At 38.0% G+C, this 14,280-nt stretch overlaps 1 protein-coding gene across 3 annotated transcripts in view; it reads left to right on the top strand.

Annotated features, from left to right (window-relative positions):
* Positions 1 to 4,466, top strand: part of MAP3K7 (mitogen-activated protein kinase kinase kinase 7) — a 64,266-nt gene extending 59,800 nt beyond the window's left edge. For all 3 annotated transcript variants that reach the window (XM_084889556.1, XM_084889555.1, XM_084889557.1), the window contains one exon: positions 2,734 to 4,466. In XM_084889556.1, coding sequence (XP_084745682.1) covers positions 2,734 to 2,914 — 181 coding nt within the window. In that variant the 3' untranslated portion in view covers positions 2,915 to 4,466. The remainder of the gene's footprint in view (positions 1 to 2,733) is intronic.
* Positions 4,467 to 14,280: the final 9,814 nt, after the last annotated feature.

Raw genomic sequence — 14,280 nt, 5'->3', positions numbered from 1 at the left:
GCCCCCAGCCCAGCAGACACAATGCAGGGGGTCCTCTGCACATGAGCTGCAGAGGAAACACCTTTTCTGACTGCTCATTGGCTAAGCTCCCAATACACCACTAGCAATGTTCTTGGTAACTTGGGTAATAAGAATCCAAGAAGGTGATCTAGGGTTTTTCCACCACACTCCTGGAGGAAAAACTAAGGTCTGCTGCTGGAGGGGCTAAGAAATGTCATATCCTGCCCTAGCTGGTTTGGCTCAGTGGATAGACCCTTGACCTGCCAACCGCAGGGTCCGGGTTCGATTCTGATTAAGGGCATGTACCTAGGTTGCAGACTCCTCCCAGTTCATGGCTCATGCAGAAGGCAACCAATTGAAGTGTCCCTCTCACATTGATGTTTCTCTGTCTTTCCCTTTCTCTTCCAAGCTCTCTTTAAAATCAATGGAAACATATCCTCAGGTGAGGATAAAAAAAAAAAAAAAGAAAGGAAAAAAAAGTCATATCCTATGAAAGACACATCTTGAAAATGGCTAAAAACGTTGTCATTTTTTTTTTGTGGTGAAGGAACTGTAGTCCGTGTTGATGAAAACACCTTGGCAGCTGTGGCAGTGGCAGCAGCAGCGGGGTGATGGGGCTGGCGCCCTCCCCAGATCAGCATGGTCACCTCCCACAGAGGGAGGCCAGACTGCGGCTTAGGCCCGCTCCCCATGGGGAAGCGGACCTAAGCCTAAGCCGTCAGTAAGATATCCCTGAGGGCTCCCAGTCTGTGAGAGGGGCAGGATGGGCTGAGGGCACCCCCACCCTAGTGCACGAATTTCATGCACCAGGCCTCTAGTATTAAATAAAGACATGAAAACTTTATCATTTTTAGAATTAAAGATTAAGCATATTTTTAACTTGGAGATTTTATATATGTTTAGGCACCCTTTCACTATTTTTCATGCAAAAATTAACCCTTTTGACATATCATATTATAGTAGTACTAAGGAAAGTAAACTGGTGGCACATAAACATGTTTTATGCTCTTAGAGTTATAGTTAAGCAACTTAGATTTGTTTTCTTAGACATAGGTAAAATAATTTGAAACATAAAGTACAATTTTTACAATATTTTATTTGCATTTCTTGTTTTAAAAAAATCTTTACTTTGTTTAAGCATGAAATTTTATACCTCTTAAGCTGATTTATGGTGATAACTAAAATGAAATGTAGGAAAAAAATCATGGAAGCTATATATACAAATGGTAACAGGATTTCCTCTATTTAATAAAACAAAAAATAATCTCATTTTCTGAAGAAATCTATGGAAAGTTTTCTGTTTGTACTTCCAAGAAAAATAAAAAAAATAATTTCATCACAATTTACTGATAATAGTGATTTAAATGATTTCAACCTAATATAGTAAACCCTCAATTTTGCAGACCTCAATTTAATAGACTTTAGATTTATTGGACAAAATTTCCTGTCCATATGTCATATGCTAAAATTAACGCCCCATTAATTTTTAAATGCTTTTTTAAAAATATATATATATTTTATTTATTTTTTACAGAGAGGAAGAGAGAGTGATAGAGAGTTAGAAACATCGATGAGAGAGAATCATCCACCAGCTGCCTCTTGCACACCCCCTTCTGGGGATGTGCCCACAACCAAGGTACATGCCCTTGACCGGAATTGGACCTGGGACCTTTCATTCCTCAGACCGACGCTCTATCCAATGAGCTAAACCGGTTTCGGCTTAAATGCTTTTAACCAAGATTTGCTTATAATTAAATTAACAGGTTGTTTGTTTGTTTGTTTGTTTGTTTATTGGTGTTACTAATTCACTGTTATTTTTAACAGATTTTAGCGAATAGGCCCTATGTTGGGGGGAAAAAAAACACTGTAGTAATTTCACTGGCATAAACTCTGTATTTTTTATTTCACATATTTAATCTATACTTTTTCCATACTTTAATCGTTGAAAGAAAAATTCTGTACTAGAAAAAGCAAATAATAGATTGGGGGATGTGAAAGCTATGATATGTTTAGTCAATTTAAATACTTTAACTAAGAAATGTTACTCAGAAATAGTTTTTAGGATTTTTCATTAATTATTGAGGAATATTCAGTAGCTTCGCTTCAGGAGCTAATACTTAATATCCCCCAAATATAAGAAACTTTTAAAAGTTTACTAGGCTACTGAGGATCTTTCCTGAAAATGCAGACATGCAATTTAAAAGTAGTACTTGATATTGTTCTCAGTTTTAAAATAGGTAAGAGATTTAAGTTGATAGCGTCTATTTTAAATAGCTTGCAAATGTTCTGCTGGCTGCCACTTTGCACTGTAGTTAAATAGAATTCTGACTTCAGAATATAAGTACATGAATATAAAAGTGGAATGCAAACTATAAAATCTTGAAGTGTTATTTTCCTGTAGTCAGATGAAGCCCTTCCCAGCTTTTTTCCCTTCCTTCCTTCACAAAAAGGATATCAAATGAAATGTTTTGAGACTTATTATTCCATATTATCTTTTTATTAATTACCTAAGTACAGTTACTTATTAAAAGAATTATGATATTTGTATGTTTATACCAGAAGAGTGATTGATAGTTTTCATTCCAGCCCATAAATCTCCTTGAGTAGTGTACCTAAGTTACATAATGATAAACCCAGAATTAAAGGTATACTTCATTAAGCTTCCATCTTTAACTATTAAGATATGAATTTTTCTATCATGTAGAATATCTTATTATTGGTATTTGTTTTCAGGCAAGAACTAGTTGCAGAACTGGACCAGGATGAAAAGGACCAGCAAAATACATCTCGTCTGGTACAAGAACATAAAAAGCTTTTAGATGAAAACAAAAGCCTTTCTACTTATTACCAGCAATGCAAAAAACAACTAGAGGTCATCAGAAGTCAGCAACAAAAACGACAAGGCACTTCATGATCCTCTAGGACTTAAATTTTAAAATATGCAAAGACTTTTTTTTTTAAAGAAACAAAAACCTTTATAATGACAATCATTCATGAGTGTTAGCTTTTTGGCATGTTCTGAATGCCAACTGCCTATATTTGCTGCATTTGTTTCATTGTTTATTTTCCTTTTCTCCCGGTGGACATGCAATTCAACTGTCTCCTTGCGTAACATGGGGGCATCTGTGACTTGAATAAGCAGCAGTTCTCAATCAACTTCCAAACAGATGTGTGAGCCATGGCTGTATATGCATGCTCTTTGTGTGAAGGCTAGCCTAACAAAACCAGGAGGTATCAAACTAGCTACTATGTGCAAAACACCTTTTTTTTCCTTTTTTTTTTTTTTTTTTTGAGGTGGAACCTCAAGAATGATGCTGTTCTTGTTTCTCATCTCAAAAAAAATGAATAAAATTTTTCCCCCAGAGGATGGTATATACGAAGTTAAAGACAGGGTATGGTAAATCTAGAATAATTGGTGGTGCATTTTAGAAATGCAATACCTTGAGGAATATTCAAATTGAAGGCTTTGATGCCAACATCCTTGGATCAGTACTGAACTTAGTTTAATCCATAAAATATTTAAAGGTAAGTGGTGGCTACTATATTTAATAAAAGCATATTGCATTAGATGAAAATTTGACTAGGACACATTAAACAAGGTGGAACCCTTTATAAAGTTTAAAGGTTTTTAATTCTGTGATGACATGTATGCGTGTTGAAATTGTAAAGTTTTTATGACTAATATGAATATCTCTCCAATGAAATTAAAAAGTAAATGAACACTATCCAACTTAAGTCATAATTCCTTCCTGTAATAATTATTGGATTATTTTACTATATATTTGAAAAACTGGAGAAATACAGAAAATGGAAATAATTGCTCCAGTGAAAAGGCTTGGACTTAGATACTTTTACAACATGATATGCATTAAAAAACTAGGAAATCAGGAAATATTAGTAAGAAAGAAGCAATTATAAATTTATCAAATATCTTATTTATCGGTATTAGAATAATTGATTTTCCTGGCAAGCCCATCCTAGGATGTCTGTTGCCTTTCAACACTTTTAAGGAAATTCCAACACTTATAAAGAGAGAAAATTTATATTGTTAACAATAACTTTGCTACCAATTTTGAAAATAAAAGTAATAATAAAACTTCATTGAAATAATAGGCTATATAAGATCTATTTTTTCAGTTGGTATTAAAATAAATCATATTTTGATACCAGTACAAGGTGTCTTTTAAATAAGGATGTCATCAATCTCATTTTTATAGCATTAATGTTTTTTTAAGAAAAAATTTAAAATGGAAGTATAATTGATGTGATTATTAGAACTATATCATGATTGTACTGTAGTTTTGCTCTATTTCAGATTAGCAGGTTGATCTAAGTTATCAAAACTATTCTTAAAAATGCTAAAGCAGGTAACTTTTTCTTTCATTATTTTTTTCTCCTTCCACTCAGTTTTATAATGTAATCTTTGTGTATACAAGCAATAAAGGCAAAGGACAGTTTGTACTAAATTGTGTCATTTTTTAGCTCTTCAAATCTTAGATTCTGGTAAATAAATGTCTACCATCACTTCATTTAAACAAAAGGAGGGTTATTATTTCCAAATAAGTTGGTTACCTAGCTGGAAGTAATATTGGACTTCAATATATTAATAGTAAAATAAAATTGGCACAAAAAAATAACTGTAGACTAAGGAAAAGCGTAACTCAACCATAGCATTGTTTATATATATATATTTGTCACTCCTCCAAAAGGGACCTAATCAGTGTTTAGGGATGTTTTTTATTATCAGAGAAGAGCATAAGCTATGCCGGCAGGGATACTAAGGCTTGACTTTTCCATTAGGATTTAACATTCTAGATTTTTATTTTATTTCTTAGTCATTAATGTGTTTTGGCTCTACATTACATACTTAAAGGAGAAAGTTATTGTTACTATTACATGTAGTCAATTCATAAAAATATCTGACTAGGTAAATGAAAGTAAATAATAGTTTTAAGTATGATGCCAAATACAAAGAAGGCTTTTTGCACACTTGCCTGTTTGTTAACATTCGCTCCTGGGATTTTCAATCCTGTAATCTTCCTGGACACTGGGTACAGTTCAGCCTTACTTGGTTTTTAAGTAGTTGTGTTGCCAAGCTAAAATTTTTTAATCCTGATTAATAATCAGAGAAAATGATTTCAGTGATCATTAAAATCCACAGCCAGTTTCATCAGTTTCCTTAGCCATCAAACCTTCAAAGAGATGTTAACAATGAGCCAAATTTTTTATTCTGATTTTAGTATTAATTCTAATCCTTGGGGGGTGAGGGAGGGGTTTTTTAGTTTTGTGTGTGTGTTTGTTTTTGGTTTTTTTGTGTGGAAATAACAAACAAGACAGGTGGCTAAAAGCTCGCAATATAAGAAATTCATGAACAGTCTATGAACAAGCTAGAATTATGTTTTGTTCTTGCCTCCAGGAAAAGAAGCAAAGCCTTAATCTAAAGGGAAGTTCTCCTCAACCATAAAAACACTTAGTTCAGAATATTTACCTTAAACTTCAACAAATAAAAATTAGTTCAGAATATTTACCTTAAACTTTAACAACATAAAAAAAGAAATGAAAACCATAAAAAAGAATCAGACAGAAATGAGAGATACAGTAACTGAAGTGAAGAATAATTTACAGGGTTTCAACAGTAGAGTACATGAAGCAGAGAATCAAGTCAGCAATTTAGAATATAAAGAACCAGAAAACACCCCATCAAAACAGCAAAAAGGAAAAAGGTAAAAAAGAAAAGTAAGGATAAAGTAAGGAACCTTTGGGACACCTTCAAAGGTAAAAGATTTGTATCATTGGGGGTGCCAGAAGGAGAAAAGAGAGCAAAAATTGAAACTTTTTTGAAAAAATGACAGAAAACTTCCCTAACCTGCTAAAGGGAATAACTATAGAAGTCCAGAAAGCACGGAGAGTCCTAAACAAGATGAACCCCAAAAAGCTCATTTTCATGACACATCTGTAATTAAAATACCAAGGCTTAAAGACAATCTTATAAGTAACAAGAGAAAAGCAGTCAGTTACCTATCAGGGAGCTCCCATAAGATTGTCAGCTGGTTTCTCAACAGAAACTTTATAGACCAGAACAGATTGGAATGAAATATTCAAAGTGATGAAAAGCAAGAGCCTATAACCAAGATTATTCTACCCAGGAAAGTGATCATTTAGAATCAAAGGATAGATCAAGATCTTCCCAGACAAAAAAAAAGCTAAAGTTCATCACCACCAACCAGTTTTATTTTTTTTTAAAGGGGTCTTCTTTAAGATGAAGGGAAGGGAAATGAACAATAAATGGCCATAATAAATCAAAATAAAAAACAAAATCTTGGCCTGGCCAGTGGCTTGGTTGGTTAGAGTATCATCCTGGTGCAGATTTGATCCTAGGTTGTAGCATATAAGGGAGAGAACTGATCAATGTTTCTCTCTCACATTGATGGTTCTCTATCAACAAAAACATCTTCAAATGATAATTAAACAGACAAAATGTTACTATATGGGACAGCATGGATGCACCTAGATAGTATTATGCTAAGTGAAATAAGTCAGAGAAAGACAAATACCACCTGATTTCACTTACATGTGGAATCTAAAGAGCAATGTAAACAAAACGGAAACAGACTCAGATACAGAGAACAAATTAATGGTTGCCAGAGGAGAGGGGAATTTGAGGAGTGGTGAAGAGTGTGAGAAGTACAGATTGTTAGCTACAAAATAGTCATGGGGATGTAAAGTGCAGCATAGAAAATATAGCCAATAATATTGTAATAGCTATGCATGGTGCCAGTTTGGTACTGGAAATGTTAGGGGGAGCACTTTGTAAAGCATATGATTATCTAACCACTATGCTGTACACCTAAAACTAATGTAAAATAATATTGAGGATAAACTGTAATTGAGAAAAAGTTTTAATTTAAATAAATTATTTTTTAAAAATTACCTATAGCAGCATAGCATATTGAAGATACTTGTGTAAGTGTTGTTACAAATGTTTGACTATTTTTGCTTAAGTATTCTAGGGCAGCAGTCACCAAACGGTGGTCTGCAGACCACTGGTGGTCCATGAGGTCCTAAAGGTTGGTGACTGCTGATTTTGGAGCAGTGGTTGCCGATTGGTGGTTCGTGAGGTCTGAAAGGTTGGCGACCGCTGTTTCAGGGTATTGAATGTTATTTTTCCTCCAAGTTTCTTCATTTGTTTTTAAGAATAGTTTATGATTTCTTCACAATCTCAGTGAATTCTACTTTGCATGAAGTACAGAATAGAATGCACTGCTAAGTGATTCTTCTAATTAGAAAACTGATTTTTTTTGTAATTTATCTAAGTTACATTATTTTATTCCTTTACCAACGTATTAGACCCTTCCCCCCCAACCAACATGTGTGTGACACACACACACTTGTAAATTCTACCTTCATTTTAGTAAATCCATCCATTCATTAACATGCCTGTAACAAATTTTTATTGAGCACCCACTAAACCAAGCTGCTATGGCTATTGCCAAGTGACATATCCATTTTAGTCTCATGGTAGTTAACCCTTTGCACTCCGAACCATTCTGGACATTGGCTACCAGCTACTCGACGCTAACGGCGGAAACGTGCGTTGAAATAACTCAATTCCCCGTAATCACTAATAAACTGCAATGTCCCCTGAGAGGGGACATCCTAGTGATATGCTAGAATTCCGATGTCCCCTGAGAGGGGACAGCGGAGTGCAAAGGGTTAAATGATATTCCCATTTCACAGATGGGAAAATAGGTTCCTTAAGGTCGAGACTTGTGCCCTAGTCTGTCCTTCCATCGTCTGTTTTAAGCAGAATCTTATGGAAGTGGACTCTGGCCACTATTAATCTATCATGTCAAGAAGAACATAGGTTCACATGTATTTACCATGGCATGTCCCATGGCCATCCTACCTTCAGGGATGCAAGGAAATGTCTAACTTAGAGGTGTCTAACTTAGAGGTGGGATAAAAGCTAGGCCACTGTTTCCCTCTGAATCATCTGTCCACACTTTTAATAATAAAAGGAGAAATAGGAAAAAAATGTGAGGTAATTTCCATTTTCATTAGTATCAAAATCTGACCAATATGATGTACAGTACTTAAGATTTTGCTGTGTTTATAACTGATGCATCTTGGAAATATAAAATTTCAAAATGTGAAATTGGAGCACTTTAGTTGGAATACTAGTTGTGAAGTAGACAAAGTGATTTAGGTATTTAATAACAGATAATTGAGCTTAGAAAACAACTTTCAATTGTATCTCAATTAAATGAATGAACTCAGAGAGAACAAACTGACAGCTGTCAAATGGGAAGGGGTTGTGGGAATGCTGGGTAAAAGAGGTCAAGAGATTAAGGAAGAAAGAAACTTTGGCAGAACAAGCCATTATGAGAAAAGCCATAAGAGAAAAAAAGTTTAAACTTAAGAGATACTATTAGACACCATGGAATTAACATTTACTAAGAGTATACTTTTTCAGGAATTTCTTTTTCTTTTTTTTCTTTTTTTTTGTGCCCTGGTGCACGGATTGATGCACATTGAAAGGAAATTAATTAGAAGGTGGCTGGCAGGGTGGGACTGGGCAAGATAAGCTGGACATGCTCTGGAGTCAACCTCTGCAGTCCTGCCCTGGTTGGCTGCACCTGAGGCTGTGCTGAGGCTCAAAGGGCATCTGCGGAGTGAGTGGGGTCCCTCTAGCATAGGGGTGTCGAACTCAATCAGAGAAGGGGCCAAAATCTAAAATCCAGCCTAAATCGCGGGCCGAATGGTTTACTGAACAGTCATAAACTGACAATGTTAACCAGAAATGTGAATTTAAAATGAGTGGAACAATCTTTTCCTTAACAGTGCTGTTAACCAACTCACATGCTATCAAGCAAAACAGTAATACTGGTATCAAGCAAAGCAGTAATATTGGAATGTACCTAAAATGCTCATTGTTTTGTTTTCTGGCTAGATGTCTGACACCGTTTTCCCCGGATCAATGAGTCAATGTTCGGTTTTATTTCTTGGGCTGTAGCAACCCGCAAAACAGCATGGAGGTTGTCATCGGTAATGCGTGATCTGTGCTTGTTTTTGTTCAGATTCATTATTGAAAACATCTGTTCACAAAGATAGGTGCTCCCGAACATGGATAGAATACGGGCAGCATGAAGTCGGAGCTCTGGCATTGAGTCAGGGGGCAGTAGAGGGTAGAAGTTCTCAATTTCAACATCCTGAAACCTTGATTTCAGGCCACTGTCAGACTGAAGCTCGATTATCTCCATCTGAAGGTGATGGGGCACATTGTTGACATCAACTGTAAAAGGATTGGCAAAGATGTCAAAGCCTGAGTGCTGTGTTCTAAAGTCAGAGAAGCGCCGCTCAAATTCACTTAGTAAACGGCTAACTTTGGTAGCCAGCCGACTGCAAGGAAAAGTACCAGAAATAGTGGTTGAGATACTCAAACAAACGGGAAAGTGGGCAAGATTGTCCTGTTCCAGTTGGGACTTCCATAGTTGAAGTTTACGCTGGAATGCTGTGATCATGTCAGACATCTTCGTGATGACTTGTTTGCGTCCCTGCAGCTTCAGATTCAGTTGGGCGAGATGCTCGCATATGTCACACATCATAGCAAAATCACATAGCCAGGCGGGATCCGACAGTTCAGGCAAGGGCTTTCCTTTACTTTCCATGAAAAGAGCAATTTGTTCTCTGAGCTCAAAAAATCTTTTTAGGACTGCGCTCTTGCTCAGCCATCTTACTTCTGTGTGGTATGGCACGTCTCCATGCTCTGCACCCACCTCCTGTAAAAATTGCTGGAACTGGCGATGATTCAGGCCACGTGCCCATATAAAGTTAATAGTTTTAATGACTATGGTCATTATGTCATTCATGTCCAGAACTTTTCTACACATAGCCTCTTGGTGGATAATGCAATGATAAGTAATCAAGGGTGTGTGGCAGTGACTTTTTTGCATTCTTTCCTTCATTAGTCCAACCAAGCCTTTCTTTTCTCTGCACATTGAAGGTGCGCCATCGGTAGTTAGCCCCACCAACTTTTCCCAGGGTAATTTAAAATTATTTATAGATTTCTCCACAGCCTCAAATATATCTCTACCAGTCGTCGTCCCATGCATGGCAGCTACATCCAAAAGTTCCTCAGTGACAGAGAGGTCGGTCTTCATAGCACGTATAAAGATGGACAGCTGCGCTGTATCAGTGTTGTCTGTGCTTTCATCGATAGCAAGTGAAAAAGCGAGATAACTGCATGCCTGTTCGGCCAGCTGTGATGATAGATTTCCTGAGAGTTCTTGAACTCTATCTGCAATGGTGTTTCTTGACAAACTGACATTTTGAAAACTCTGTATCTGGTCTGGGCATACTTGCTCACACACTTTTAGCATGCATTGCTTCAAAAAGGCACCCTCTGAAAAACACCTTGAAGTACGGGCAATTTCTTCAGCCACTATAAAGCTTGCTTTCACTGCAGCATCATTTTTCGCTGTAGTCTTTGTAAACATTTGCTGCTGTGATTGTAGTTTGCCTTTTAGTTCTTTAACAATTTTATGCTTTTCTTCCAAAATATATTTGCCATACTTAGCATTATGTTTGGTGTCAAAATGACGACGTATATTGTACTCTTTCATCACCGACACTGTCTCATAACACAATATACACACTGGTTTGCCCTCTCTAAGCACAAACATGTATTCATTTTCCCATTTGTCATTAAATTGTCTGCCTTCACCGTCAACTTTTCTTTTCCTGGACATTTTGGGATCAATATTGGCAGTAAAAGATGTAGTTTATTGGAAATCTGCGTTAGAAGGAAAAAGTTGAAAACTGCACAGGGATAGCTTGATTTGGCAGATGGAGTGGAGAAAAAAAAAGTCAGTCAATAAATGCCTGGCTGGGTACAGATAGCAGATTCTGTTGCGATTTTTATGCCTGCACTTTATGCCAGGAACTGGCAGCTTCTGCTGTGTATTTTTTATGCCCCCACACTCACTCTCTCCTCTGCTCTGCCACCCGCACAACCACATCGGATGCCGGACTATAGGTCACGCCTCCTGAATCTCGCGTGACTTGTTATCTATGCGCATGCGTAATAGATAGCAAGTACGGCGGCCGGTGAGGCGGCCGGCGAGATCACAAGCCTCCTATGTCACCGCGCATCATTGTGATGGAACGCAGCGGAGTGCAGTGATGACAGCGCGGTGTGGGCCACATTGCAAGGCCTGGCGGGCCGGATTTGGCCCGAGGGCCTTGTGTTTGACATGTGTGCTCTAGCAGGTGGGATCCCTTGGCCTGACCCATGAAAATCTAGCCAAAACCAGCTCTCCGACATCCCTCAGGGGCCCCCAGATTACAAGGGCGGTTCTCAGGTGAACGACCCCAGAATCTGGCTCCCTCCTCTCTGGTCCTGAGAACTGCCGCTGCCAAGTCACCATAGCTGGGCAGCTTCTGTGTTGAATGTCTGCCCTCAGGTGATCAGTGCGCATCATAGCTATTGGTTGCAGCTTCTGCCCCCGGTGGTCATTGTGTGTCATAGCTACCAGTCAGACAGTTGCTTAGCCTTTATATATATATATATATATATATATATATATATATATATATATATATATATAGTTTAAAGTATTAACATATGTCTTCTTTTCTCCCCATTGATCTCTCTCCGACGGTTCCCATCCCCCAGCACATGCCCTCACTCCCCTAGTGTCTATGTCCATGGGTTATGCTTATATGCATGCATACAAGTCCTTTGGTTGCTCTCTTACCTCCCCCTCCCCTGCTTTCCCTCTGAGGTTGGATGGTCTGTTTGATGTTTCTATGTCTCTGGATCTATTTTTGTTCATCAGTTTATGTTGTTCATTATATTCCACAAATGAGTGAGATCATGTGATATTTATCTTTCTTCAACTGGTTTATTTCGCTTAGCATAATGCTCTCCAGTTCCAGCCATGCTGTTGCAAATGGTAAGAGTACTTTCTTTTTTATAGCAGCATAGTATTCCATTGTGTAGATGTACCACAGTTTTTTAATCCACTAATCTACTGATAGGCATTTAGGCCATTTGCAAATCTTAGCTATTGTAAATTGTGCTGCTATGAACATAGGGATGCCTATATCTTTCTGATTGATGTTTCTGATTTCTTGGGATATATTCCTAGAAGTGGCTGTAGGGATATACACAGTTTTTTTAGGAAACTCCATACTGTTTTCCACAGTGGCTGTACCAGTCTACATTCCCACCAGCAATGAATGAGGGTTCCTTTTTCTCCACTTGTCGTTTGTTGATTCGTTGATGATAGCCATTCTGACAGGTGAGAGATGGTATCTCATTCTCGTTTTATTTGCATCTCTCAGATGATTAGTGTCTTTGAGCATGTTTTTATGTCTCTTGGCCTTCTGTATTCCCCCTTTAGTTCCTTGCCCATTTTTTTATTGGATTGTTTATCTTCCTTTTGATAAGTTGTATGAGTTCCCTATAAAGTTTGGAGACTAACCCCTTATCAGATATAACATCAGGCATTTCTTTCTTTTTTTTTTTAAATATATTTTATTGATTTTTCACAGAGAGATAGAGAGAGGGACAGAGAGTTAGAAACATCGATGAGAGAGAACCATCGATCAGCTGCCTCCTGCACGTCCCCCACCGGGGATGTGCCCGCAACCAAGGTACATGCCCTTGCCCAGAATCGAACCCGGGACCTTTCAGTCTGCAGGCCGACGCTCTATCCACTGAGCCAAACCGGTCCCGGCAACATCAGGCATTTCTTAAATGTTATCCTTGCTTTAGAGATAAACTGAAGCCCAATGATGTTTGAAAATTTGCCCAGCTAATACGGCAAATGAAGGACTCCAGTTCAAACCGAGGTCTTAGCCTCAAGACCTATAAAAACCTCAGTTTAGAACTTGTAATGTATTTTCTTGTAGACTTAACAAAGAGGAGGAGAGCTAGGTTCCTAAGCCCATTCAAGAAAGTCTGTTTGGTCTTTAATGGAAATGAGATACTAAAACCCCCTAATATTCCAAGGACTATGAGAGAAAACAGAAAAATGAAGTGGATGTTCAGAAGTTGACAATGTGATTTTACTCTTTTAAAAGTTCTTTCCCTTTTTATTGTATGCTGCACAGTAAAAATAAAAGCCAGCGGAAAGATCACCTTACCCATAACTACCCATGCTTCTTTGGCAGAAGCCCAGGGCCCTTTGCCATGGCCACAGTTGGAGCCCCTGCAAGAAAACTACAAAGACAGAAACTTTCCCTCACTAATGGCCCCAACCTGGATGCCTGCAGGTAGGGCTGGGCCTGAGGGGCAGGGATTCCCAAGGATCTCCAGAAGATTTGATGAAGATAAGCACAGTCCCAACAAGAGGTGGGAAAACTGATTCAGAACTATAGTGGCTTTAAGTTTTTTGTGTTTTGTTTGTTTGTTTTTTAAATGCTCATTGTGGGTGGTCCAGCCTCAAATTCTGCTTCACAATGACAGGATAGGACCCAGGGATAAACTTTTTGTCCCCAGTTTCCCAAGGGATTCTTTTGCACAGACAAATTTGAGAATTACTGACACTGTGGAGTGGATAGAAAGAATAGCAGTTATAAATTTTTTAGATCCTAACACATGTAGTATTGTGAAAGCTAAAAGGATGCATGTGATATTGTAAGTTACAATAAATATGTATTTGGTCTTGTCCTCTCTTCCTGACATACAGCTCCCAAAAGCCTTAGAATTTCCTAAGGTGAGAGAAATAAAGATGTCTTTTGTTTTGTTAATGAGGTGACTTTTTGGAAAGCCTTCCCCTTTTCCCCTCAGGTAGTGCAGGCCAGGACTAGTTATCAGGGAACCAACTACAGGTTAGAAAGTTGGAACTTTTAGCCCCTCCTCCACACCTCAGGGGAGGGGAGAGGGGCTGGAGATTGAGTTCAGTCTCCATTGGCCCGTGATTGAATTGATCCTATCTGTGTAATGGAGCCTCCATAAAAACCCCAAAAGGACAAGGTCAGGAAAGCTTCCAGGTCAGTGACCTCGTTGAGGACCAGGGAGATTCATACAACGGGAGCATGGAAACTTCTCGCACTTTCTTACACCTTACCCTATGCATCTCTTCCATCTGATTGTTCCTGAGTTCCATCCTCTTACAATAAAAGGGTGATTTAGTAAATAAAATGTTTCACTGAGTGAGCAAATTAATTGAATCTAAGGAGTGGTCGTTGGAACCTCTAATCTGTAGCTGATCCGTCAGAAAGAAGCACAGGTGACAACCTGGATTTGTGATTGGTGTCTGAATTGGGGTGTGG

The sequence above is a fragment of the Pipistrellus hanaki genome (genome assembly GCF_964339955.1).
Source record: "Pipistrellus hanaki genome assembly, chromosome: 7".
Taxonomy (NCBI): domain Eukaryota; kingdom Metazoa; phylum Chordata; class Mammalia; order Chiroptera; family Vespertilionidae; genus Pipistrellus; species Pipistrellus hanaki.
Note: the sequence above shows the minus strand (reverse complement) of the source record. Positions and strands in the feature narration are given on the sequence as shown.